Below are 25,460 nucleotides of genomic sequence, written 5' to 3'. Positions count from 1 at the left end.
TTATATAAAGCATATCAATTATGTTACAAGATGATCATACTGTATATACTTACTAAGGGCAGCTGCCCTAACCAAGCAAGGTATGATGTTTTGTTTTGACCTATAGGTATCATCCATTTCTTTTACTAGATAAAGAGTTGACTATGTGTATGATATAACAGAAAGGATTTTAAACATATTTCATTATATTTAAATAGAAAATTCAGCCATGTGTTAAAAATGTGAAATTAACTGCTATAAAATTTTAAATGAAAGCTGAACTGTAAGGAGATGAACTTACAGTGTTTGTTTCTTATGATCACAGTAACTTAAGTCAGCTCCCAACAGAATTCATCACCACCTGTAGCCATTTACAGTCTATAAAAAACCCGTTATCCTAAACATCCAGATTGAATTGTTCTGAAATGTTTTCTGTATTTCAACATCCTTCATTTGTGTTGCAATAATTCACTGAAGTAGTTTCAGATGTTTACTTTGGTTTAAGCTTCTAACCTTATATAGCCTGTTCCTCAATGGAATTTCAAGCACTCATTACAGAGGAGCTTAATGAACTGGATTCCTATGCCAATTGAAAATAAATGAAGAAAAATATGTCTAGTTTTTCATGGATTTAATATGAAGGTAAATGGCTGAAAAGTCTCTGAAAAGTCTCAAAAAGGGACAATAAAATACCACATAGACAAACCCAGTACTATCAAGAAGAAAGACTTCTCCAAAGTTTATCATCTGGGGTGTTAAGAGTTACCAGATGCCTGCTGGAGGTGGGCAACTCCCAGCAGTTTGCCCCTCTGTCCAACAATCACTGACTTCTGCGGGAGAAGACAAGCCTCCCGGTGATCACCTGCCACCAACAGGAAGCCTGGGCAAACAGGCATGCATTCCTCCATGTGCCACCATGATGACATCACTTCTGCAAGTGACATTATTGTGTGGGGGGAACATGCATTTTGGGGCAATTCTTAAAGAATCAGTGCTGGGGGCAAAGTACATGCGTACTTCCACCCCCCCTCACATGGCATCATCACTTCCGAAAGTGATGTCATTGCAGTGGGGCACAAAGAAAGGTGTGAGGATAGTCAAGGTAAAATACTGCACCCCCACCTTCCCAATCTTCCACCAGTTGCCAAGGAGACCTGGCAACCCTATCTGATGTAAATCATTCATATTTTCTACTCTACCAGCTTAGTTTCTATCACAAAGGAGACAGAGTTTTCCAGGTCAGCAAGACTTAAGATGCAGTTTTTATCAGCAATATACCAAGCACATGTAGGAATACACTGCATAAAGAAACCACTCATTAATGCTGATAAAGATCACTAACCAAAAGATCTTTATTTGAGCTAGAAGACTTCTTCCCACTGTGTGAATCACTATAACCATGGCTCTGTTGAGTAAAAGTTGAGTAAAAGTTGAGTGAACGTTATAATCAACAAGGACAACATAAGTATCAATTCTAAACCACTATGTGATAATTTTATTTAACAGAATACCCTCTTACAGATAGAATTAAAACATCATTCTCCTATCTCAGGGGAAAAGTTGGGAGATGTACAGTAGGCAGAAACTGTGCATGATTTAGCCTGTCCCTCTATTATATGCTGAATATGCTTATTTTACTTGCGCACACTGACACACATTTGTGAGTCTGATCGCAGAATGTGGGATTCAGAAATATAACCCTGGAGGTCACAGATGAGATTTTTTCCTGGTGGCAGGTTACCTGCATCTTGTACCACAAGGGGATATATGCAAACACTTTGAAGGTTTTCCCTGAGGATATGAGGCAAGTCACCACTTTGATGGCTTTTCAGCATTTCTGCCAGGCTAAATTATTTAAAAGAGCTTCTAAAATGTAAGATAACCATCTATATTATACTTACTTTTCAATTTGTATGTTTTAAATTTGTTGTCTTTTAAAAATATAATATAGTGTGACATGTAGGAAAAAGCAAGCATTAAATTAAGCTACACTGAAATATGTCAGTGATATGAAAACAAGTGCCTTCAGTATTCAGTTAATAGAACTGATATTTACATTCTATAAGAATCTAGGAAATTAAAGAGGATATGATAAACTTAACTGAATAAAGAACTAATTTTACAATGTCAAAAAAGGTCTCAGATTATTTTTAATGGCATGCAGAAAGCCCTCGGTAAAAATGATTAGCAAACTCATCATCATCCATGCAGAAAAACCTGCTCTACCACATCATGTCAAAATATGCACCCCAATTTCATAACAGCTTAACAGTAAAGACTACTGATCCATAAGTATGACAATTCCCATAAGCCCAGAGGGCAGAACCTGCATCCTCAGCAGACAGCAGAGGGTTGCCTCAAAAGAGACAATACACTGAGGCCTGGGCCATAAATCCCCCCTTACATAAGCACCTAAAATCTTCAAAGTGATGCTTCCTACAACTTCTTTTTCTTATCTACCATGTGCTGAAAATATTCCTCTTTTAAAAAATACCTTCACTAAAAAGAAAAAAGCAACAACAGGACAACAGTGGAAATGGTTTTACCAAAGAAGAGATACTATGTCTTCAAACAACAGGAACAATGGAGAAAAAGAAAACTGCTTTCCCATTTTTTTAATGAACATAATGGCTCATTATTATTATTATTATTGAATAAATAATCTCTTGATAAAGAAAGATTCTAGCAGACAGAGTCTTCCTCTAATAGGGAATTCTTCTATTAGCATCAAAAAACTGGGTCCAATCTACTATCTATTCTATTGCATAAAGGCCCACATGAACTCTGTTCCTTCAACAGGAAATTCTGATATGTCAGGTTGAGGGTCATTATATCTTATCTTTCAGGAAGGTGAGACCAGAAGAAATTAGTTTTCTTATTGGCAACAGGAACAAATCCATGGCTCTCCAAATCGCAAGGTTTGCTGCGCCATTATAAAGATTAGACATGGGCACGAATTGAAATACGAATCAAATTTTGTGACGAATCGGGCTGATATGTGTTTCACGAAATGCATTTTGTGGGGCCACGGTTTTCACAAAATTCATGACTTTTTGGCCTGATTCGTTCTATTCATGAACTATTTGTGATGCCAGACAGGCTGGTGCCGATCCATTGATTCCCTAGGCAACATAGGCCCAGAATGTCTGCAAACCTTTTCTTGCCATTGGAAACCCCAATCTTAGCCCACATAACATTGATAGGCAGCTCTCCTGGCCAACAGGAGAACTTCCATTTTGCCCTATACAGCGAGGAGCAGGAGGGTTAATCCCCTAGGCAACTGAGAAGATGGGCCTTCTGTAGCCATGGGAACAATCTCATCCCTCCAAACCCTGTTAGGCAGGTCTGTCTGCCAACCACAGACCTCCTGTTCTGCTCTATGTGAGCATTTGTTATATAAGGCATCTGTCTCTGCTGTGTGCTTTTAGTTCCAGTAGATAGAGAGGGGGGGAATCTGTTTCTGGGATCTGGAGTGAGAGAGATTGGAGTTGGAAGCTTTTGGATTGATTTGCTGCTGCTTCAAAAGAGACTGAAAAGCCTCTTTCTTATTTTCCTCACTTGTCCTTGCTGGGAAGGTCTTTGGGTGAGGGTGCCTTTTTTCCACCGCCCTACCCTAGTTTCAGGCCTTTGCCTGGCTCTGGAGCCTAGCTTAGCTGAGGCCTCCCCTTTTTTTTCTTTGCTTGTCTTTATTTCTTCATAATTCTTTCTCCACTCCTTTGAGGGCTCACACTCTTGTTGCTTCCTTTGGTTTTATTTTGTGCACCTTCCCACCTGGGCAGGTGTCTGTGTGGTGGTTTTGGGGCCCCTCTCCCCAAGCCCAGTCACAGGGCCATTGCCTGGCTCTGGGGCCCAGCTTTGTGGGTTCTGGTCAATGTTTTGCAATCTTAGCCAAACTGGGAGGGTGGGTGGAAGAAAACCTGCTGAGGTCTCCCTGCAAGTTTGGAATCTCTGGGTATGAGGGGGGATGTTGAAGTGCCCCAGATTCTGACGAATCATGAAACTAACAAATCATATCGTGAAATGGGACAATTTGTGTTTCATGATTTGTGGAATGTGACGAAACATGAAACTCTCATTTGTTTTTTCCCATAAAGATCACAAAGACAATGAGGCATGCTGACCCAGGCATTGTTGATTTGCACATTAACCACTCTACTCTGGATCATTAGCCTTTGGATACGATGGAGCTTTTATTATGAGATATTTCAAATGATTATTCTGTATTTTAATCTTTTTTATGAAAATGTCCAGAAGTTTGTTGTTTAATTTTATCTTGATTGATTTTATCTTGTATTGTTGATATGGCTTGCAGCTAAGCAATAAAAACTGACTTCCTTCCAGTTTATGTCAAGATAGGTAGCCGTGTTAGTCTGTCTGTAGCAGTAGAAAAGAGAAAGAATCCAGTAGCACCCATAAGGCTAACAAAATTTGTGGTTGGATATGAGCTTTCATGAGCCACAGCTCACTTCTTCCTGTTTATGTGTTATTGCTTAATTGTTGTTTTAATTGTTTCATAAGTATTTTAAAGCTGATTTTAACATTTTTGTTTGGGTAGAAATACAGCATAAAACGTTTTAAATAAATAAATACCTGCTCCTTTCCCAATCACAAATATAACTGACCACACCAATTCATGCTGAACTATTAACCATCAACTGAACCATTATTGCATTCATACAGGAACTGTAAATTGTTGACATCTGAATGTGGATTTTTTGCATACTGTATTTCCCAAAGTCACATATAGCAATGAACTCAGGCAACATTACAACCCACGGCAATATTAATTAGAAAACAAAGTACTAGGTATTGTAATGGCAAGTAAAAATAAAAAGACGCCCAGAAATTCAACCCGTTAGGCATAATTAAAATTGGTGACAAGGAAAATACAGTTCTCAAATAATTTTATCATCTTGTTTTAAGTTTTTTGTAGACTTTCTATGGGTCTTCCAATATACTATGGGCTATAAATAAAAGTTAACCTCTCCCAATGCCTCATTTATTAGGCCAGTTCTTATGTCTCTCTAGCGCAGCATTTTATTAAAAGTATTTTCCAACCACCACTTCTCATTGGTATGCACAAAATACTATGTGAACAAATCAAAAGCATGTTAGCTCTTAACCTACGCACCACAAGATCTCTCCTTCTGGAAGTACTTGCTCTGCTCCTGTGTGACCCACTGACATCCAATGAAGAGCTCTTAAGAACAAAGTTGTTAGAAAATAATGAAACTCAGAATTAAAGTTCTTTCCAAAAATGTTTTAAGCTGAAGTTTTTATTTGATTTCTATCAACTTCTATATTTTATTTTTGCTTTATGATAAAGTAATGGGCTGTATCCTGCCATTCTGCTCACCTAAAGCTGTTACTTTAGGTAGTGCAAAATGCATTTTGCACTAACAAAATGACCACTTTTTTAGCTGATTGGGATAACAGGATACAACTTATCATGTCTGCAATTGTAATTCTCATGTTTCTTTTACTATATTTGTAAATGGCATTCCATCTCAGATCAACAAACACTATTCTTTTGCAGATATCATCATACTAGGCTGCCAAATTTCTAAAAAAAAATCATAAACCAGCTTCCATTTTTTCTACTTCAAACCAGCAAACCTATATGGTACTATAATTCTCAAAAATGTACTGATTTGGTTGTTCAGATCTGTTTAGCAATTCTAAGAAAAATCTTCATCTTCCAAACATCATTTTTAAAACTTACGTTAACATTAGGTATTCTCAACTGCCAGACCTACTACATCCTTGCTAATTGCTGTGTGCATACATTGCTACCTTGACTGAATATAAAATGATACAGATTAAAGAATGTAAGTTAAAAATTTAAATTCATATAGCATGCAAAGTCATTCATTTTTTACATATACTATAGCATAACATGCTAGAAAAATCTGCTTCAGGACCACATTTCTTAAGAATTTCTACTCCTACATTCCCCTACAAATGGACCTTGAGCTTGTTTGGAGGTTCTAGCAGGGGAGTGAAGCTATCGTATACCCTTGACCGAAGAATGGTACACTCCTCCTATCTGGGATGGTCATCCTCTTCCACCGAGCGTGCAGCTTCGGGAGGGACGCACATGGAGCGGTGAGGGAGGAAGGGGACACCTGCCTAGCCAGCCAGATCCGAATCAACCCTGGAGATCAATGGGGTGACAGATGTCGCAGCCAAATCGCCCTCACATCCAATTTCTACTCAAATATTCACATTTTTAATTTAAAATGCTTGATTTAGCTGAGTAATTTGAAAACATACAACAACGATTTGCATGATGTATAGAATTTCATTTTTATTCACATTATTTAATCCACAGTATGTTACATATTCAGATGTTTCTTCACTGTACACCCCCAGTAATCTAAAAGCAGCTGGGTGAAATTTTGTAATTGATGCAACGTAACCAAAGCTATTAATGGGTGCAAAACATCTTATATGTTTGGCTATCAATTGCTGTTGTGTTCTGTTCATTTTGACACACAGCACTTTACATTTTTTTAAAAATCCCAAGCTTCAAAATTAACCTGTAATGGCTGTCATACAAAAAGCAGACCTAATTTCATGGCACAAAGAATGATGTTATATTTCATGGAAAATCTGAGCAGAGAAATTTTTGGAGGGATCTGCCCCAGTGACAAAACACACCAATTCTCCAAAGTGCTCAAAAAGTACTTTATTACGTGTTTCTATAGAGCATAGTCGACTGCTTTGAAATGCACTACACAAATAAGGAATCCAGTCTGCCCAGAATTACTTTGACTTAGACTTGTGCAAATGCACTTCTTGTGGAAAGGAAGGCCATTCTGCTTGCACAGGAGCCAGAATAATAGACAGGTATGTCAGGATCCAAACAAAGGACCCCCCTCATTGCTAAATAAGAATCTTCTGCTATTGAAGGAATATTCCTCCCTTAAAGAAAAGAAGTCCTTGAATTGAAGTCTTTATTTTTGAAGCCTTTCAAGAACTATATAATCTATAAAAATTAAAAGTAAAATCAAAATACTTCCTACAGGAACATGGCTATATGAACTTTACCATAAGCAAAATGTAAATATTAACCCTGTGACTACCAGCATTCCAAGTGGAAACCAAGCCATCAGTTCCCTAGTCACAAAATCAAACAACAAATGAAGTGGCATTTAAGAGAAGGGGGTGGAGGGAAAGGAAAGGAGATTTTATAAGTCAGTACAAACCATATATGACCGCCGGTTGGACCGGTGTGAATACTTAGCCTTCTCTGAATCGTCCTATGAAAGGGGATATCAGATATCAAGTTATTAAAGAAAAAAATAAAGAGCAGAACAGTTAGTATTTTAACCAAGAAAAAGATGCAGAAATTTTGGCAGAAAATAAGGCCATACCAATTATGTAAGTCAGTCTGATTATTCTTTCGAGGCAGTCTGCTTCAGTTTGCCACATGTGAACATTCTGCCTAATTTTGTCCCAGCTTTGAGGCAAATTATACCGAAATATCTGGATTATCATATGAAGGATAAGGAAGCACCACTCATATGCAACTAGTGAAAACGAAGTCAGACTTCTATCATTTTGCAATAAACTGCTGGAATACTGCAGCATTTCCTTTAGAGAAACAGCCAATGAAAACTTTTAAAATAATCTTATATTGTAACAGTAGAGTGGCTGTCACTGCACCATTGACAAATGCAGCAACTGACAAGAAACGGAAAATTCAGCGAACTACCCGATATGCAGATAATATGACAGTTTAAAGTTAATCAAAAGGGGGGGGGGGGGCTGAAGACAACCTCATGAATACTGAAAATGCTCCAGCACAGGACCAGTTAAGAAGCAGCTATTGGTCAACTGAAGCCCCCTGACTGAGCGCAAAGCACTTCACTGACTGCTCAGTGAATCCTGGAAGGAAATATCTTAGGGTGGGGACTTCCAAATTGTTCCTTACAGAGCCTGCAAGAACTATATGATGGATGGATGGATAGCTTTAGTAACACGATTACACAACAAAAACTACATTTTTGTTGTTGTGAATTGTGATCTTACGGTCCAACAGCAAATGACTGGAGAAGTGTATTGACAAAATGAACATTTTTAAAAATCAATAACCAACTAGGGCTCAATAACTAAAAAAGAGACATATGTAGACCAAAAATCTGACCAGCATGCACGCTTACACCAGCTTTCTTAACAATGATAAGGGCAAGGAAAAGAATGTGGTTATATAATGGTAGCAGTTTCCAAGTATAACCTTGAAAAGAATTTTTCACCTTTTCTGAATTGACATCATATTGATTTTAAGGCACAGTGCAGTAGGAACAGAAAATGTTTATAAAACATTATATGGGACACATACTTTTGCCCATTGAAATGCAGCATGCATAATTTACTACTTATACCTGCTATCCAAATGAAGAGAGTGAAAAACAAGTCTAGATGGCAACATAGAAGAACTTGGAATTCAAAAGTTTTGGCCATTAGAAAGAAATTTACTAAAATCCAATGACAGCGATGAACGAGCATATATTTCATGCGCCTAGAATTAGGCTTTATATGTTGCATTGTTATATCAAACCCATGTGAACATTTATGGTGCAGTGACTGGGGCAGATGGAGTTAACCTTTCTCCCCCCCCCCCCCCCCCCGCAACGCTCTTCTAAAACCAGGTAGGGGTGGTGATGAACTAAAACAAAACTGAAAGAAATGTATTAATACTGCATTATACTGGAAAGGATGCAGGGAGCAAGCTCATCTGTATTATGTTCCAGGATTAGCATTTTGTTCTTTCCATTAAAAGGTTAGTATCACAGTAATCAAAGTATCTGGGTTAGTATCCCAGAGACATCTCTATAATAATATTGCTAACAACTATGAATGTTTTTTGTAAAGAACATTCATAGTTGTTATCAATATTATTCTAGAGGTATCTCTGAGATACCAAACCAGTAGACTACTGAATTCTTAGTCTTATTAAGATTCATTCTTAATCTTACCACCAATACTAGAAAGTCCCAAAGAACAATGGAAAACAGCCAAGGAAAGCTTGGGATATCATTATCTTGGTTAGACTGTAATTTATATGCTATGTTAAACAAAGCTTAATCTAAAATTCTTTGCCTCTTGTTTCCCCTAACTCAAGAGTATGATCCAGGCAAAGTTAAGCAGTTTTAAGTCCCATGGGAGAACTATAATATCGTTGTCATGTGGATTTGTTTTTATGTCTTTAGGTGAGGCTATCATTGAATTATATGCACTCAGCAAATCAAAACAATTTATTTATTTCATCTATGTATATGCCTGTCTTTCTTCTAGACAACTGGAAACCAAGGTGGGTAATGCAAGTAAAAAATAATTAAAAACAATCAATAAATAAATACAAAGAAGATACTGACAACTATCAAAAGCAGGCAGTAAAAACACAGCACACATCTTCCATTTTAAACACACCTGCCCAGATTCCTCCAGGGTATGTTTTATTTTGTCATGTACATTTCTATATATAAATTTAAGTTCTTACTCAGACACATATTATTGTTCATGCAGATCACATGAGTCTATACTGGACTCTGACATTCAAATTGTATACACTATAACAAGCTATTAGTTAGTGGATCACTGCAACCATATTAGTGTTCTTATACACACACAACAGGCAATCCTGGCCTACCATCCACTTTTGGATATGTCCCCATTTTCTATCATAACTTCGTTGAGAAAGCTACAAAAAGGTAAAAACAATCTTATTTCACAATAAAAAAAATAAGATTCAACATTTGAGTCCTGTTCACAGATAATTTTCAAAATACAGAAAAACTGAAGATGTTCATATTTAAATACTGTATGAAACAAGCTATCTTTAAAAGCTGCATTGTGACTGTGTCCTTTCGACTTCACAATTTTATTCTATTAGCAAAGGCTATGTATGAATAAACCTTCTAGTGTCACAAATAATTAAAATGTATCTGATCCACATTAAGGGTTAGTCTACCCAATACAACTGAACTTACCACTTTCCTAGCTGGGGATCTGACGTCTGGCAAGAGTACTACCCCAAGTATTGAATGCTAACAGAGCTAATTTGCAATGCAAGGTGTAAAAGATTTTTAAAAACTTCTCTTGGAGCTCTGGGGGTTCCATATCCTATAAATTATTGCTACCTTTCTACAGGAAGTTGTAGAAACACAGAACACCTAGCAATCCATAACTACTTCCTACATAGACATGCTTAGATTGCAATCTTACACGCAACATTAACCTATAAGTAAATCTACTGAGCACTGTGAGATTTGCTTCTGAATAAATACAAAGGGTACACGGCTGTTAAAACTCTTCCCTTGAAAGGATCAGAGCTCAGAAACACATACTCCAGCCAAAATCCCCTAGATGACGCTCTCTCCCTTAAATGAATCTCAGTATGGCAATACTAGTGATGGGACTAAGGAAAAAAGAAATAAGAAAAATATGGGATGGGAAGAAAGTGGAGGATCAGCAAGAAGTAGGGACAAAGTTGTTTTATAATTTATAAGATGGACTGGTATTACTTGCCCTGATTTCAGTATTTTCCATTAAGGAATATTTCACAATGAACACTGAATAAAGACTAGAGGAACCAAAAGAAAAGTGAGTTTGAATTATTGTTAGAAATATCACTGCGGAAAAGATGGAGTAATATATAATGCCCTGCTACTTAATTTACAGAATAGATGGGAAGAATTTAAGAAAGAACAGAAAAGGATATAGGAGGATCTTTTACATGGAATGAATGGGAATGGACCTGGGATACATGTCTTGGGATGTAATAAATATATCTATTAAGTTTTAAGAAACTTCATTAAGGTGGTATTTAATGCCTCAGAGATTTAAACATATTTACAATTTACATCTTGTGGTCTGTCAGCATTGTTAAACTCCCAGTGCATATTTAATGCATATGTTTTGGAACTGTTCCATTAATGATAAACTTTTGGAAACTATTTCAGAGATCAGAAAGCAAGAGTGGTTAGAGTGTCGGCCTAGGATCTGGAAAACCAAACCCAAGTCTGCCATGGAAGTTTGCCAGGTGACTATGGAGCCAATCACATTCTCTGTCACCTACCTCATAGGGTGGTTGTGAGGATATAATAGAGAAGGGGAGAATGTTGTCAGCCACCTTTGGTTACCGTTGAGTACAAAAGTGGGGTATAAATGAAGTAAATACAATAGTAGAGATATTACTGGATATGAATTGTGGAGATATTACTGATATGAACTGCTGAGGATCCGAAGGTACTTTTTACCAGGATTTATTAAAAAAAAACAGATGATACAGAACTGGTTACAGTTTTAATAATTGCAGAACAAAAGTATGTGGCATTTGGCTGCAAAACAAGGACTGCATATCCATATTGGACTGGTAAAAAAAATGGGCTGTGCCTCTTTCTTTGTAACTAAAATGATTAAAATCTGTTTTTAACTAAAAGAGAAGAGGTGACATCCCAACAATAGATTTGTTCTAAACTTGATTTTGTTTATAGAGCACTGGAATACAATCTTCCATGATTCACAGTATTTTCATGTTTCTATATTCTTTGATTTAGAGCTTTTTTAACACAGTAAAAAAAAAACCTCCATGTAACTGAACATCAATGCCAGTATAAAAAGCAACTGGTTAAGAAATGAATTTATCCATTATTGAATGGGGTAGGTTTACATATAAACAAGCAGTGACAAGAACCTCATACATATTGTTACATCATACAACAAAACATTCTGATGCAAATTGATTAAAAAGTTTTGTATTTCCTCTAACAATTGCTGAGAGAAGCTATAATAAAAATTACTGCTGAAAATACTAGGCACCACAATGACATTTCTAATCAGCATAGTAAAATCGGTAGTCATTTTTAGCACAGGGCTATAATGGGGAAAATGTAGATTGTTGGTACTGTCAAACCCTCAGTGTGGATCTCTGTTATCCACATTAAGAATGCTTCGCTTACTACTTTACTACAGCTGCTAATTTTCTCACAAGTTTTAGGCCCTTAGCTGGGGTACAGCAGGGATAACTTGCCTGGGAATGTAAGACAGTGTCACTATGAAGCACTCTCTGCAATGCCCAGAGGTTGCTCTTTCATCACAGGTGGAACATGTTCTCCACCCTCTGGCCACATAAGCACAAGAACAGAAAGACAGCAAGACTTCTTTGCTTCCAGCCTTAAATCCTGCTGAAATCCCATTGAACTCAACAGAGGAATGTGGAATTCCATGGTTCTTGGTTGCATTCCATGGGTTGCATACAAACGATAGCAAGCAGAGCACCATTCACAAAACGAAACTTCCATGCCAATCTCCTCTGCCTACAGCCACTTGCAACCTCCTCCCCCAAAACTTCCCCCAAGAATTGTGGGACCTGCAGGAACAGAATGGGAAGAAACACGGAGAAACTGCAGCTCAAAGGGGAAATCCGGCTTGCAAAAGTACCTTTCTTCCAGTTATGCAAGGGCTATTTTGGATCTAGCCAATATGTTTATTAACCTACATTACGTCTCCCCCGACTATCACATTCTAGTACTCATTTTACTGACCTCGGACGATTGGAAAGCTGAGTCAACTCTGAGCCGGCTACCTGAACCCGGCTTCCACCAGGATCGAACTCAGGTCATGAGCAGAGCTTGAGCTGAAGTACTGCAGCTTACCACTGTGCCACAGGGCTCTGCGTCATGATGCGACATCCCCCTATGGGTCAGTAATGACTTGATGCTTATTATGCCAATAAAGGTTACTGGAACTGGACTTGATGCTTGCACAGGGGACTACCTTTTCCTTTAAGCTTTATTTATATACATTTATGATGCTTTTCATCAGAAAATTTAAGATGTAAATAAAAAGCTACTAAAACTTTTTAAAAATCAAAAATAATTTAACACATCGTAAGAACCATATTAACAAAGAAAACAGTGAGGAATTAGAATATGACAAAACCAGATAGAAATCAACAAAAAGTTCTGTGCTAAAGATAATTAGAAGTTTGCTTTAAATATAACTGTATCAGTACCTCTTTCTGCTGTCGTTCCAGTTCCCTCATGCGTATATCTCTTGCTTCTGCTCGGGCTGCACGTTTGGCTGCAAGCCGTGCTTCTGCCTGCCACATTGAAAAAATATGCTTTTTAAAAGCTATCGCACTCAAAGAAACAAGATTGTTGCACTATTTAAAAAAATGGCTAATCAAAACATGAACAGAAAATATGACTTGGCCTAAATATAGAAGTGATGTACTGATAAAAATGTTACTCTTCATCAATGTGAAAACATTTTTATTAGAAAAGTATAAAATTACAATGTAAGAGAATACAAAATTGTATACACGAAGAAACCCCACAAAATCTCTATGATGTTACCACAGATTCTATATGACTATTTAAATGAAGCGGGTCTGTAGCTCAGTAGGAGAATATGTTTGCATGCAGAAGTTTCCAGGTTTAATCCCCAGCATCTCCAGTTAAAAGGATCAGGAAGTAGTTGATGTGAAAGATCTCTGCCCAGGACCCTGAAGAGCTGCTGCCAATCTGAGAAAATAATGCTGACTTTAATGGACCAGTGGTCTGATTCCTTATAAAGCAGCTTCGTGTGTTCATATGAGATAGCAGTCTTACCTTTCATTTAATCATATTAAATTATTTATTCAATTTTCCTCTTTGCTAAAAGCAGTTTACAGTAAAAACAAATTAAAAACCAGTCAGAAACCTGACATAGTATAACACTAAACACTGTTAAAACCAAATGAGAAAAAAGCCTGTTTGAATAATACAGCCATATACTGCTGTCTGAAGCGAAGGATAGGACACCCTTACTTGTTTTCACTAGGACATAAATGGATGTCAAGGCTTTTTCAATTCCTCACGGTTATTAATTTATTTTCCTAGAAACATTTACATCAAGTCACTCTTATATCAAGTGTGTGCAACCATACCTCAGTTCCAGGTAAATAATCTTGTTTTCCAAAATGTAACCAAAACAATTCTAGCTGTAACGTAACTAACATTTATCAACTAAACTGAAACACCACTGGATTATAGGGAACAAAGCATTCAGATATTGTCCTGGCATTCAATATATGTTTTTCTAATAATTCTGCACAGCTTCCCATTGCCACAACAAATGGAAGAAAGATTCAGGATGCGCGTTACATCTTCACAGCAGAGAATATCCTGTTACATGAGACCTTCCCACACACTAATGTCAGTAATGTGAGCTCCAAAGGTAACAGCGTTGCACTTATCTGTAACTGTTGTTCATCGAGTGTCTTCTGTGCAAGCACACATGGGACTGCGCTTGTGCAGGCCAGCCTTTGGAAAGAGATTCTATAGCTCCATACCTACGGGGGGGGGGGGGAGGGCTCTGAACACTCACTGCGCATGCATGAGGCTTCCTGCCAAAAACGTGCTGACGATTGGAGTGCCCTTGTCCTTCCCTCAGTTCTTCCGAGCCGCTGCAAGACAAGGACACAGAAGCCTTTACTCACAGCGAGGCAGGAAGGAGGGAACGTGTGCCTGCACAGAAGACACTCAAGGAACAAGAGTTACAGGTAAATGCAACGCTGTTTTCGTCATCGTCCTTCTGTGCAGTCCCACATGGGAGAGCAACAAGCTACTCACCAGTGGGGGTGGGGGTGAGAAGACTCATGTTAACAGTGAGTGAAGTACTGCCATTCCCACAGCTGTACTGGTCCTGCGGATCGTATCAACTGAGCAATGTCATATGAAGGTGTCCGCCGATGCCCAAGTTGCGGCCTGACAGATGTCCCAAAGGGGAGTTCCTCTCAGGAACGCAGCTGAAGAAGATTGAGCTCTGGTGGAGTGTGCCCTGACTGTCACTGGGCAGGGCGTCCCTGCTGAACAATAACATCTTCTGATCACTACAACAATCCACCTGGAAAGAGACTGGTTAGAGACAGGTAGACTCTTACATGGGCCAGAGTAACAAATAAAGAGTGCTTGAAATTTCCTAAATGGTCTCGTTCTTTGTAGATAATACAACAGTGCCCTTCTGGCATCCAGTGTGTATAGTGTTCATTCAGAGTCTGTGGTAGTATTAGGGAAAAACACCAGAAGTATGATTTTTTGTTGGAGGTGGAACCTGGAAACCACCTTAGGGAGAAATTGTAAACTGGGGTGCAAGATGACCTCACGGGGGAAAAATAGGAGAAATGAATGATCCACCCTCAAAGCACCCAACCTGCCCACCCTTCGGAGGGATGTGATGGCTATTAAAAAGGCCACCTTCCAAGAAAGTAGGGCAATAGTGCAATGCGCCATTAGTTCAAATAACAGCAGCATTAGCGGAGCTAGAACTAAGGATAAATTCCATTCAGGAACTGGTACTATCCGAGGGGGAAAGGTACTAATTGCCCCTTTGAGGAATTGCCATGAGGCATTGTGGAAGAATACTATCTTACCATCTATAGTATCATGAAAAGCAGATATTGCTGCTAGGTGTACCTTAACAGAGGATACAGATAAACCTCCATGTAGTAACAAAAGGAAGTAAACAAAAACAATGGCAAGTAGGCATGTAAAAGAAAAATGTCCTTTATCAGTCACCCATTTAAGAAATTTGTCCCATTTCAGTTTGTATGCAGCTCTAGTAGAAGGTTTGCGAGCGTTTAAAAGAATCTGAGTCACTTCTGTGAAGAAGGATGATTCCTGCAAAACAGGAGCCATGCTGACAGAGTGGTCGGGTCGTGATGATACACCTGCCCTCTCTGTAAAAGGTCTGGTTCCTGTGGAAGCCTTATGACATGGCCTTCCACCAGTTCCCAAAGAGTGGGAAACCAGTCCCGATGGGGCCAGAATGGGTCAATTAGGATACACTGTGTTTTGAAAAAGGCTATTCTGCACAAGACCCTTGGGAGCAGAGGTACAGGTGGGGAAAGCATAGTAAAGCCCTGTCCCAGGGAACTTAGTAAGCATCCCCTATGGATTTCGGACCCCACTCTACTAGGGAGCAGAACTTCCTGGCTTTTGTGTTGCTGGAGTCTGCAAACAGGTCGACATCTGCAAACCCTCATTGATGGAATATGGATCAAATCTATCTGTCGCTGACTGACCACTCATGGTGAAGGCGAAATAGACGGCTGAGCGAGTCTGTCCTGATGTTTACAGTGCCGGCTATATGTACAGCCTGGAGGTAGATGTTGTTTTCTATCCCCCCATCTAAATCTTTGTTGCCTTGGCACACAGAGTGAGTGATGCTGTTCCTCCCTGTTTGTTCAGGTAAAAGAGCGCCATGGTGTTGTCGGTGTGCACCTGAACCTTCTTGTGGCGTAGTAAGCCTGCAAAAGTAGTAAAGGAGTAACAGATCGCCCTCAATTCCAGTAAACTGATGTGTGACCCAGACTCACCAGTGGACCAGGTACCTTGTGAGAGATCCAGACAGTGATCTTCCCACCCTGCTAAGGAGGCATCAGTAGTGATCGAAATTTCTGGATGTTGTATGCCAAAGGGTATCCCTTTAAGAAGGTTATCCTGTAGGGACTCACCACTGCAGGGAGTGAACAATAACCCTAGGGATAGATAGATGCCTTTCAAATGAATCTATCAGGGTATTCAAGTATCGAGCAAACCAGTTTTGCAACGGTCTCATAAAGAGTCTGGCAAAAGGAACTACACAGGTAGTTGCAGCCATCAATCTTAACAATCTCTGGATGGACTTAGCTGATTGGAAATGATTTGACTGAAAACTTCTTGCTAACCTCTGTAAGGAGGTGTCCCTTTCTAGAGGGAGAAATGCCCTCCCCTCCACAGTGTCTAACCTGGCTCTGATAAGAGAGTATATTTTGAGATGGGGTTATAGTGGATAGTGGACTCTTTCCAGTTGACCAAAAGGCCTAGGGCTGATATCGTCTGAAGTGTCAAGTGTACCTGATCAACTACCTGATCTCTTGACTGAGCAACTAAAAGCCAGCCATCAAGGTACGGATAGATGTGACATCTTTTGGACCTGAGAAATGCCACCATACAGCCATACACTTCATGAAGACCCTGGGGCTGAGGACAACCCAAAGGGAAGGGAAGTGAATTCAAAAATGTGTGAACCATACAGGAACCTCAAATATCTTCTGTACTGAGGGTGGATGCTTATATGGAAATAGGCATCTTTAAGGTCTACAACTGCAAACCAAGAGCCAGGTTGTAAAAATTGAATAACCAAGGACAAGGTTAACATTCTAAATCTTCCAACTTTAATGAACTTACTTAACTGGCAGAGGTCAAGAATCGGTCTGGTTCCACTATCCTTTTTGTCAACCAGGTAATATTTGGAATAGAATCCCATCCTGGAGTCCCCAGGAGGAGGGGTTCAAATGGCCCCCTTGTGCAGTAGCTCAGTGATGACAGCTGAGGTGTAGGGACTGTTGATCGACTTGGAGGGGACAAGGGTGGCAACTCCTCAACATGTGAACAATATCCGAATTGAACGATGGAGAGCACCCAAGAATCGGATGTTATGGCTTTCCACTGCGACAAAAAAGATCGAAGCTTGTCCAGAAAAGTTCCAAGGACTGCTGCATGTGTGTCGGTTAGTCAGAATAGGGACTTCCGCCCCTGGGATTGCTTGGGTGACTGCGGTTGGGGTTGCTTATTTCTGGGTTTGAAGGAACAACGCCCTCCAGAGTGCTGGTACAGAATATAACTTCTTTGCTGCTGATAAAGATTGTTAGGGATACCTATTGGAATGTTACTGATACTGTTGATGCCCCTGATAACGGTATCTCGAGCCTTGTTGGAACTGCTGTTGTTGTTCCTGCTGGCCTTGTGGCACAATCACTCCCAATGGGCGGGCTGTTGGGTGGTTTCGTTTCATCTGGGTAAGAGAATCATCCATTTTCACAGAGAATAAAGAAGGTTCTTCAAATGGGAAGTCCTCAATTTTGCTACGCCTGTCATGCGGTAGAGCTGTCACCTGAAGCCAAGCGTGACGATGCAGGACTATGGCCAAGGCCACTGCACATGCAGAAGAGTTGGCTGCATGTTTGCTGGCGGAATCTGCTGCTTAGCCAGCTTAATGGCTTCACCTTGAAGAATCTGTGTCATTGGCTTCTTGTCCTCTGGGAGGTCCTGGATATAGGTAGACAGTTTTTCCTAGAGGAAAAGGTTGTATGAGCCCATAATTACTTCAAAGTTAGCAATTCTAAAAATTAAGGAGGTTGAGGAATAGACCTTCCTGCCAATATTATCGTGTTTCCTGCCCTCATGGTCAACAGGAGATGAGCGAGAGCCATATTTGTATCGGGACTGGACTTCTTTCACCAAAAGGGAAGAAGGGCACGGGTGAGTAAACAAGAAAGCGCAGTCTTGTTGCTTCAATTTATGGTAACGTTCAATCTTTTTAGATGTTGCTGGGGCAGAAACCGGTCTCTCCTAGTTACCATGTGCAATGTCTAAAAAAATTTTCACTAGTGGGAAGGCCACTGTCGCAGGGGACTCGGAGTACAGTGCCTGCAAAACCTTACTCTTTGGCTTGGTGGTGGAAGCCGAGACATCTAAGTTGAGCACCTTGGCCATCATGAGCACCTGCTCCGAGAAGAGCCTAAAATCCTCATTTGGTGATGTAGCAATGGTGTCTCCCACAGTTTCTTCTGGGGAGGGATCCAAAGCCACATCCAAGATAGAATCTAAATGGGATCCTATGTCCTCCACATCCTCTTCTTCAGATTCCATGCAGGGCTGGAACCGTGAACCTGAACTTCTTGGTTCTGAAGGAAGTGGATGGCTCAAAAACCAATGGTGCTGTCAGTGCAGGTGGCATGAAGGGAGTGTTCTGAGGCCACGCCATGAAGTCCTGCCAGTTTGGGGCCGGATTTGGAACCGGTGGCTGGAACGCCCATGGCATCAGAATCTTTGCAGTTCCTGATGTGGATGGAATTGGAGGAATCCACGGCTGGGTTTGACTGTAGGTGGTCGGAACCGATATAGAGCCCATAGGGGCTGAAGGAGTTGGAGTCAAAGGTAGCATAGCCACAGTTGACTGCATAGGTTCTGTCTCAGTTGAGATGAGAACAGGATTGAACTCGTCCAAGGGGCTCTCATCTTGGTCCTCATGCTGCAAGGACGGGGTAGGTGGCGGTGATGAGGTAGCAACTGGTAAAATCTCTTCCTCTACTCTCAGGGGTGCAGAGGAGACTGAATGATGTTTGTGATGGGTATGAGTCGGCTTCTTGAGATGCTTTGTCTTAGCCTTTGATTTTTTTGCAGGCATTTCCAAGGAGGCCCGTTCCAAGTGTCTTGGTTCGGGGGAACGCCTCTTAGCCTGTTCAGTGGCTGCTGAGGACTGTTCTGAGTGAGACATTGGAACCAAGCAGAGCGGTTTCGAGGGCTCCGAATAAGCCGACCTGGGAGTAGCCGAGGGGTCTGCCTAGGAGGTAGGGTCCTGCTCAACGCATGATTTTCCTGCTGGCTTACCTGACCCAGAGAGAACCGTCTCCCACACAGCAACCTTGAGATGGGCGGCCCAATCACTATGAGCTTTTGTAGTGAACTTCTGGCAGATGTAGCAAGTTGAAACATTAAGGGCCTCGCCCAGGCAAAGTAAGAACAGGGAGTGCTCACCATGTTGCATTTGGAGCACTTTTTAAAAAGCACTTTCTGAGACATTTTGTCTGTTCAATCGGTGATAGCAAGAAGAAAGGCAAGGAAAGTAGGGAAAAGGACTAAAGAGAAAGCAAGCCAGAGCAGAGCTGGAAAGAACATCTCTCTAAGGCGGTGAGAGAAGAACTGAGGGAAGTACGGAGGCGCTCTGATTGTCATGTGGTTTTGGCGGGAAGCTCACACATGTGCTCATTGCACACATGTGCAATGAGCATTCAAAGCGCCCTTGTAGGTATGAAGCTATAGAATCTCTTTCTGAAGGTTGGCCTGTGCAAGCCACGTGTGCCTACACAGAAGGATGATGATGATTATTTCGTCCAGAGGCATGGGGCAAAGCAGGAGTATGGGATTTAAGCCCAAGAACATTTTGGCTCAAGATATCAGATGTGAAGAGAAATGCATCTCTTTTCACATAAAAAGCAGGTTCCTTGATCAAAGCAAAGTACTGATAAAAGAAACTCCCAACATGGGAATAACCTAACCTTCTGAATACACAATAAATACATTGATCAAAACCCCCTTTAAACCTTCAAAATTCCTCAACCTTTGGGGGCCATAGAGACAGGCTCAGGTTTGCAGGATAATAAATGCTGCTCTTGAATTTTCTTTTACAAACACAATTCTGGATAGTACAACTGTAAATCCAGGAAAAACCATTTGTGTTAAGAATGACACCTTGTCTTAATCATCTACCCTTCATCAAATTATCACAGGCATGCTTATTCAAATGTTCCTTATGCTATAGGGGGGACTGCACTATGCTCTCACAGCCTGGATTCTGGTCTGGCGGCAACGGGGTCCAGGATCTTAAGTGTGCACCAAAGTACAGCCTAAAGTTTCTCAATGGGCAAATACTTTTTTCAGCTGATGAGAGGGGAATCCTCCTCCTGTCAGCCCAGACGGCATTTAAAGGGCTTTTTTCAGCTGATGAGAGGGGAATCCCCCTCTCAGTTGAAAAAAGCCTTTTTAATGCCCACTGCTTTACAGCTGATGAGAGGGGATTCCCCTCTCATCAGCTGTAAAGCAGCGGGCATTTGAAAACAACACTTCTTGCAGCTTGCAAGCTGCAAGAAAAGTGTTACTTTTTGCCCCAAACTTCCTGATGTGATACAAATCGCTTCAGGAAGCTTTGCTTTGGGATTCTCAAATCGGCTCAGCAATGCTGGGGCCGATTTAGGAACCCTGAATCTTTCCAAATTGGCCTGATTCAGGTTTTTAACACTGAAGTACACATAATGAAATCATTGTAATTTCCTTCTCAAGGAAGGCAGAGTATGATGGTTGTTGTGGGTTTTCCGTGCTGTATTGCCGTGGTCTTGGCATTGTAGTTCCTGACGGTTCGCCAGCAGCTGTGGCTGGCATCTTCAGAGGTATAGCACCAGAAGACAGAGATCTCTCAGTGTCACTGTGTGGAAAAGATGTTGGCAGGTCATTTGTATCCAACCCAAACAGGAAAAACCTCCCAGAACCCGAACAAAACACACTACCAGGTGTATCAAATGATTTCTTCAATACATATGTACAATACATGCAATAAATAACATCAACACAATAAATATTGTAGTCCGTGTCTTTCTTCAATCCATTAGTTTATGCAGTCCTCTTCCTACATAATGCAGTAACTAATGAGAGCTATATTTGAAAGCCCAATGGCTGCTGTGGCACTCAGTCAGAAGGCCAATCCGGTGCTTCCTTCTGACCCCCAAATTGATCCAATGTGCAATAATTCCTTCGGCTGAAACTCGCCCAACAAGGTTCTTTTGCATATGGATTGGTGCTTGATGTGCTAATCTTCTCTGCAGGGCTATTGTTGGGTGTAGAGTGTTTTGTTAGCCTGGTGTTTTTCAGAACTGGAAACCATGCTCTGTTCATTCTTAAGGTTTCTTCTTTCCTGTTGGAAGTTTTGCTTATGCTTGTGAATTTCAATGGCTTCCCTGTGCAGTCTGACAAAGTAGTTGGAAGTGTTGTCCAGTATTTTGGTGTCAGCAGTGAAAAATCAGCAGTGGCTGAACATAGCCTAACTCAAACAGGGCACAGTATCTTATTCCAGGACACCAAAATACTGGACAACACTTCCAACTACTTTGTCAGACTGCACAGGGAAGCCATTGAAATTCACAAGCATAAGCAAAACTTCCAACAGGAAAGAAGAAACCTTAAGAATGAACAGAGCATGGTTTCCAGTTCTGAAAAACACCAGGCTAACAAAACACTCTACACCCGACAATAGCCCTGCAGAGAAGATTAGCACATCAAGCACCAATCCATATGCAAAAGAACCTCCTCAGGATACAGTGAAGCCTCCCGCCATTAGCATTCCACACCCTGGGAAACTCTTACAGGATGACTCAGCTCAACCCCACCCCTCCTGAGTAGATACAAATGACCTGCCAACATCTTTTCCACACTGTGACACTGAGAGATCTCTGTCTTCTGGTGCTATACCTCTGAAGATGCCAGCCACAGCTGCTGGCGAACCATCAGGAACTACAATGCCAAGACCACGGCAATACAGCCCGGAAAACCCACAACAACCATCGTTCTCCGGCCATGAAAGCCTTTGACAATACATCAAGGCAGAGTATGTTTCTCTGTTTTCCTTCCTGGAATTAACTTTCCACTTCTTCCTATCTACTTTGGTTTCTTAGAAACTTGGAACTTTCTTAGAGCCAGCTCTTCCCATAGCATCCTCACCCTATAACGGGAATATGGATTAGATCACCACCTGTTTGGTGTAGTGGTTAAGAGTGCGAAACTCTAATCTGGAGAGTCGGGCTTGATTCCCCACTCCTCCACTTGAAGCCAGCTGGGTGACCTTGGGCTAGTCATGGCTCCCTGGTGCTCTCTCAGCCCCACCCACCTCACAGGGTGTTTTGTTGTGGGGATAATAATGACATACTTTGTAAACCGCTCTGTGTGGGCATTAAGTTGTCCTGAAGGGCAGTATATAAATAAGATATTGTTGTTGTTGTTATTAAATATACTCTAGTTATACATGTGTATTCTAGTGAGCTGTGTATGTAGTTGAACCACACAGATGTTCCTTTTATCTTTGACTACCAATTAAAAGTAGTGGACAATAATAGATAAATGATTCCTTAATTACTAGAATGGGCTGATCATGATCTGCTCACTTAACTCTTTTGTCAACTTCTAGAGATTTAGGACGCTTATCTTGCACCTGTACCACGGCATCACTTTTGGCTTGGTAGAATATCACATGGTTGAAAATCTGAATAATCAGCTAAATCTAAAACCAACCTTGTTTATATGATTGTCACATGTGAAAGATCTATTTATAGCACATGGCAATTGGTATAAAAGATGCCACCAAGAAAGGTTAGGATTTTGATGAAGGATTATGAAGTTCTAGGTGAGAAATATATTTATCTGTGTGCTTATTGAAAATTCAATGCATTTTATAGCAGATCTGATTTTAGATCATTCTTAACTTTATTTGAGAGATGTTAGGAGAGTTAATCCTTGTTGCATGTACTTGTTCATTAACTATAGGTTTATTTTTACTACTCTATTATATTTTGGTATCTTGCTGAATTAAAAAGACTAGAGTTTACTTCAATAAACATTAAACTCTAAAAGAAGTCTGTGTGTGGAAACAGTTAAAACAAGATGGAAAGAGTTAAAACAAGGAGAATCCATACAAGTTATTTGTGATAAGTAACAGGGTTCTTTAAATAAAGATTTATTTTTATATCTCCTTATCTAAAACCTTCAGAACTGTTCAGAATTGAGATATAAATCTCAGAACTCGACAGTTTGGATACTTTAATGAGTCACAGATAAAACAATCTATTACAAATCCTTCCTTTTTTCATTTCAAAAATCTCTTCTTTCTGGGCTGGGCTTTCTCTGGACAATCCAGGTAGGAGAGATATAATTTGGAGTAAAAGTAACTATAATTGTGTAATAAAATTGAACATTATGGTTATGCAAAGCAATTTTAAAAACCGTATTGCCATAAATGACTGTACTGTTGCCATTAAGCTGTTCAGTCTTATTGTCTTCTTCTACTGTTTTTACTTCTTTTTTTTCCATTCTGTATCTTAGTAAGATCTAATTTCTGGCTCCCTTCCACCCTTCCCCCACTGGGAGATTTATTGTGCTGAAGTGGGAACTATGTCTAAACAGGCCAACAGTACCTGTACCTCTGTAACCTCAGAAGAATATAGTATCATCTACACAAACTTTTTATTTTCCATTGAACCAAATTCAACATCTAATAAGGTAGTATGAATGTCTCAGTATTTCAACCAAGAGTAAGTGATGTTAAGAGATTTTTAAAAATTTGACTTTGTGCAAGTTGTTGTGACCCCCCCACACACCTTTTACATACCACCACGCATCATAAATCTCCATACGCAGGTTTGGGGCTTCCCAGGAAGTTAAAGGCAGTCACAATATGCCACCTGTCTAACTTCTGTTTATCAGGCAGAGATCCCTGACCCAAGGCCACACTAGGACTCCCTTTCTCCTCTTTCTAGGTAGGCAGCCAGTTCTGGTTATTGACTTCTCCTCATCCAGATACTGTCCAGGGCTACTGGGGTTAACTTTCCCTAATATGTTGCCACCATTTACTTAAACTTGGCCCATTGTTCATGACCAGAGTGTTTAAGGTTTGTATGTGTCTTCTTTCCCCTCAGTCAACAACTTTAAGCCAGCCAGGGTTAAACCAGAAACAACTTTTACTTACAAGACTGAGTAAATGATTTTAAAACACAAATCTATTGTGCTTAAACAGGGAATGTTTCAGTATCTCAGAACAGGTTTCAAAACAGCCAGCAATATCTCTGTTGCCTTCCTTAGCAGCTCCCCCGCCCTCTCCTAACTGCCTTCCAACAGACTTGCAACTGTCAACAGCCTAACATTCCCTCAGCTCTCATGGCTATTTTCCAGAAGAAGCAGAGCTAGAACCAGTTCTGTCCGTCACAGCTGTTCAATTTGTTTAAGTCACCCATCATAACATATATCTATATCCTACACAAGGTTTTGTTGCAGTGGAGGATTTCAAACAATGCTCACTCTCTTGGTTCCTTGAATATATTAAAGGAACACTGTATCATCTGAATATACCCCTTTACCTGAACAGGGGAGTAAAGACAGTATATAGTCACAGTATATTTTCTGCCTAATATCTATAAATGTCAATAGCTCTTTCCCTGAGAAAATACAAAAAATGTGGTACAAACATTGACAAACATGTTAGGAAGGAGGCTAGCAAAAGAGGACGTTCAATGCAATCCTAAGCAGAGTTACTCCAGACTAAGTCCACTGATTTCATATATTGAAGATAGAAATTATACAGACTGTGTGGTGGCACACATCTCTGTGACACCATAGCCCATATCCCTCCTGAAATCAGGTGGACCTGGATATGGACTGGGCATGGAGCTCTCCTGAAGCAGTGGTGAGACCGCAGCCATGACTGGTGCTGGGGGATCAATGTAGCAAGCAGCAACAGGCTGGTAGGGGTTTCCATTACTTCATGCTTTCATCATAGATTGCAGAAACAGCTACACTTGGATGCAACCTTCATTCCTCTGCTAAAATGTACAACATATTCCTCCTGTTACCTCATTCCTCCTCACACATGTCCAGATTAAGTTGCCTCCCTCTCTCTCTGGCTCTACCCCTAGCTTCTAGTGGGCAACCCTTTCCAGAGCTCAGCAAGCCATGTGTGGTCCCTCTGCATGTCTCAACAACCCCACACTCCTATGATGCTCCACCCATTAGCCAAGTCCCTGGAGGGGCCAGGCTTTCCATCCCCACCCTAAGAGACCATTGTATGGCCAGACCCTAGCTTCAGGGGTTCTTGCCCTGATCTCCACTGATCTGGACCACTTGCCCCAGCTC

The 25,460-nt window shown here is 40.5% G+C and overlaps 1 protein-coding gene across 5 annotated transcripts in view; it reads right to left on the bottom strand.

Annotated features, from left to right (window-relative positions):
• The window catches only part of LRRFIP2 (LRR binding FLII interacting protein 2), a 72,159-nt gene that overhangs the window by 35,776 nt on the left and 10,923 nt on the right, over positions 1-25,460 (bottom strand). For 4 of the 5 annotated variants that reach the window (XM_054991051.1, XM_054991052.1, XM_054991054.1 and 1 more), the window contains exon 3: positions 13,001-13,087. In XM_054991051.1, the coding sequence (XP_054847026.1) occupies positions 13,001-13,087 (87 nt within the window). Of the gene's footprint in view, positions 1-1,321; positions 1,385-5,110; positions 5,180-7,187; positions 7,242-9,634; positions 9,686-13,000; positions 13,088-25,460 lie in introns of all 5 variants that reach the window. The other variant, XM_054991050.1, reaches the window with a different exon arrangement.

The sequence above is a fragment of the Eublepharis macularius genome, chromosome 11, assembly GCF_028583425.1.
Source record: "Eublepharis macularius isolate TG4126 chromosome 11, MPM_Emac_v1.0, whole genome shotgun sequence".
Classification (NCBI taxonomy): Eukaryota; Metazoa; Chordata; class Lepidosauria; order Squamata; family Eublepharidae; genus Eublepharis; species Eublepharis macularius.
This window is presented reverse-complemented; position numbering and strand designations above follow the sequence as displayed.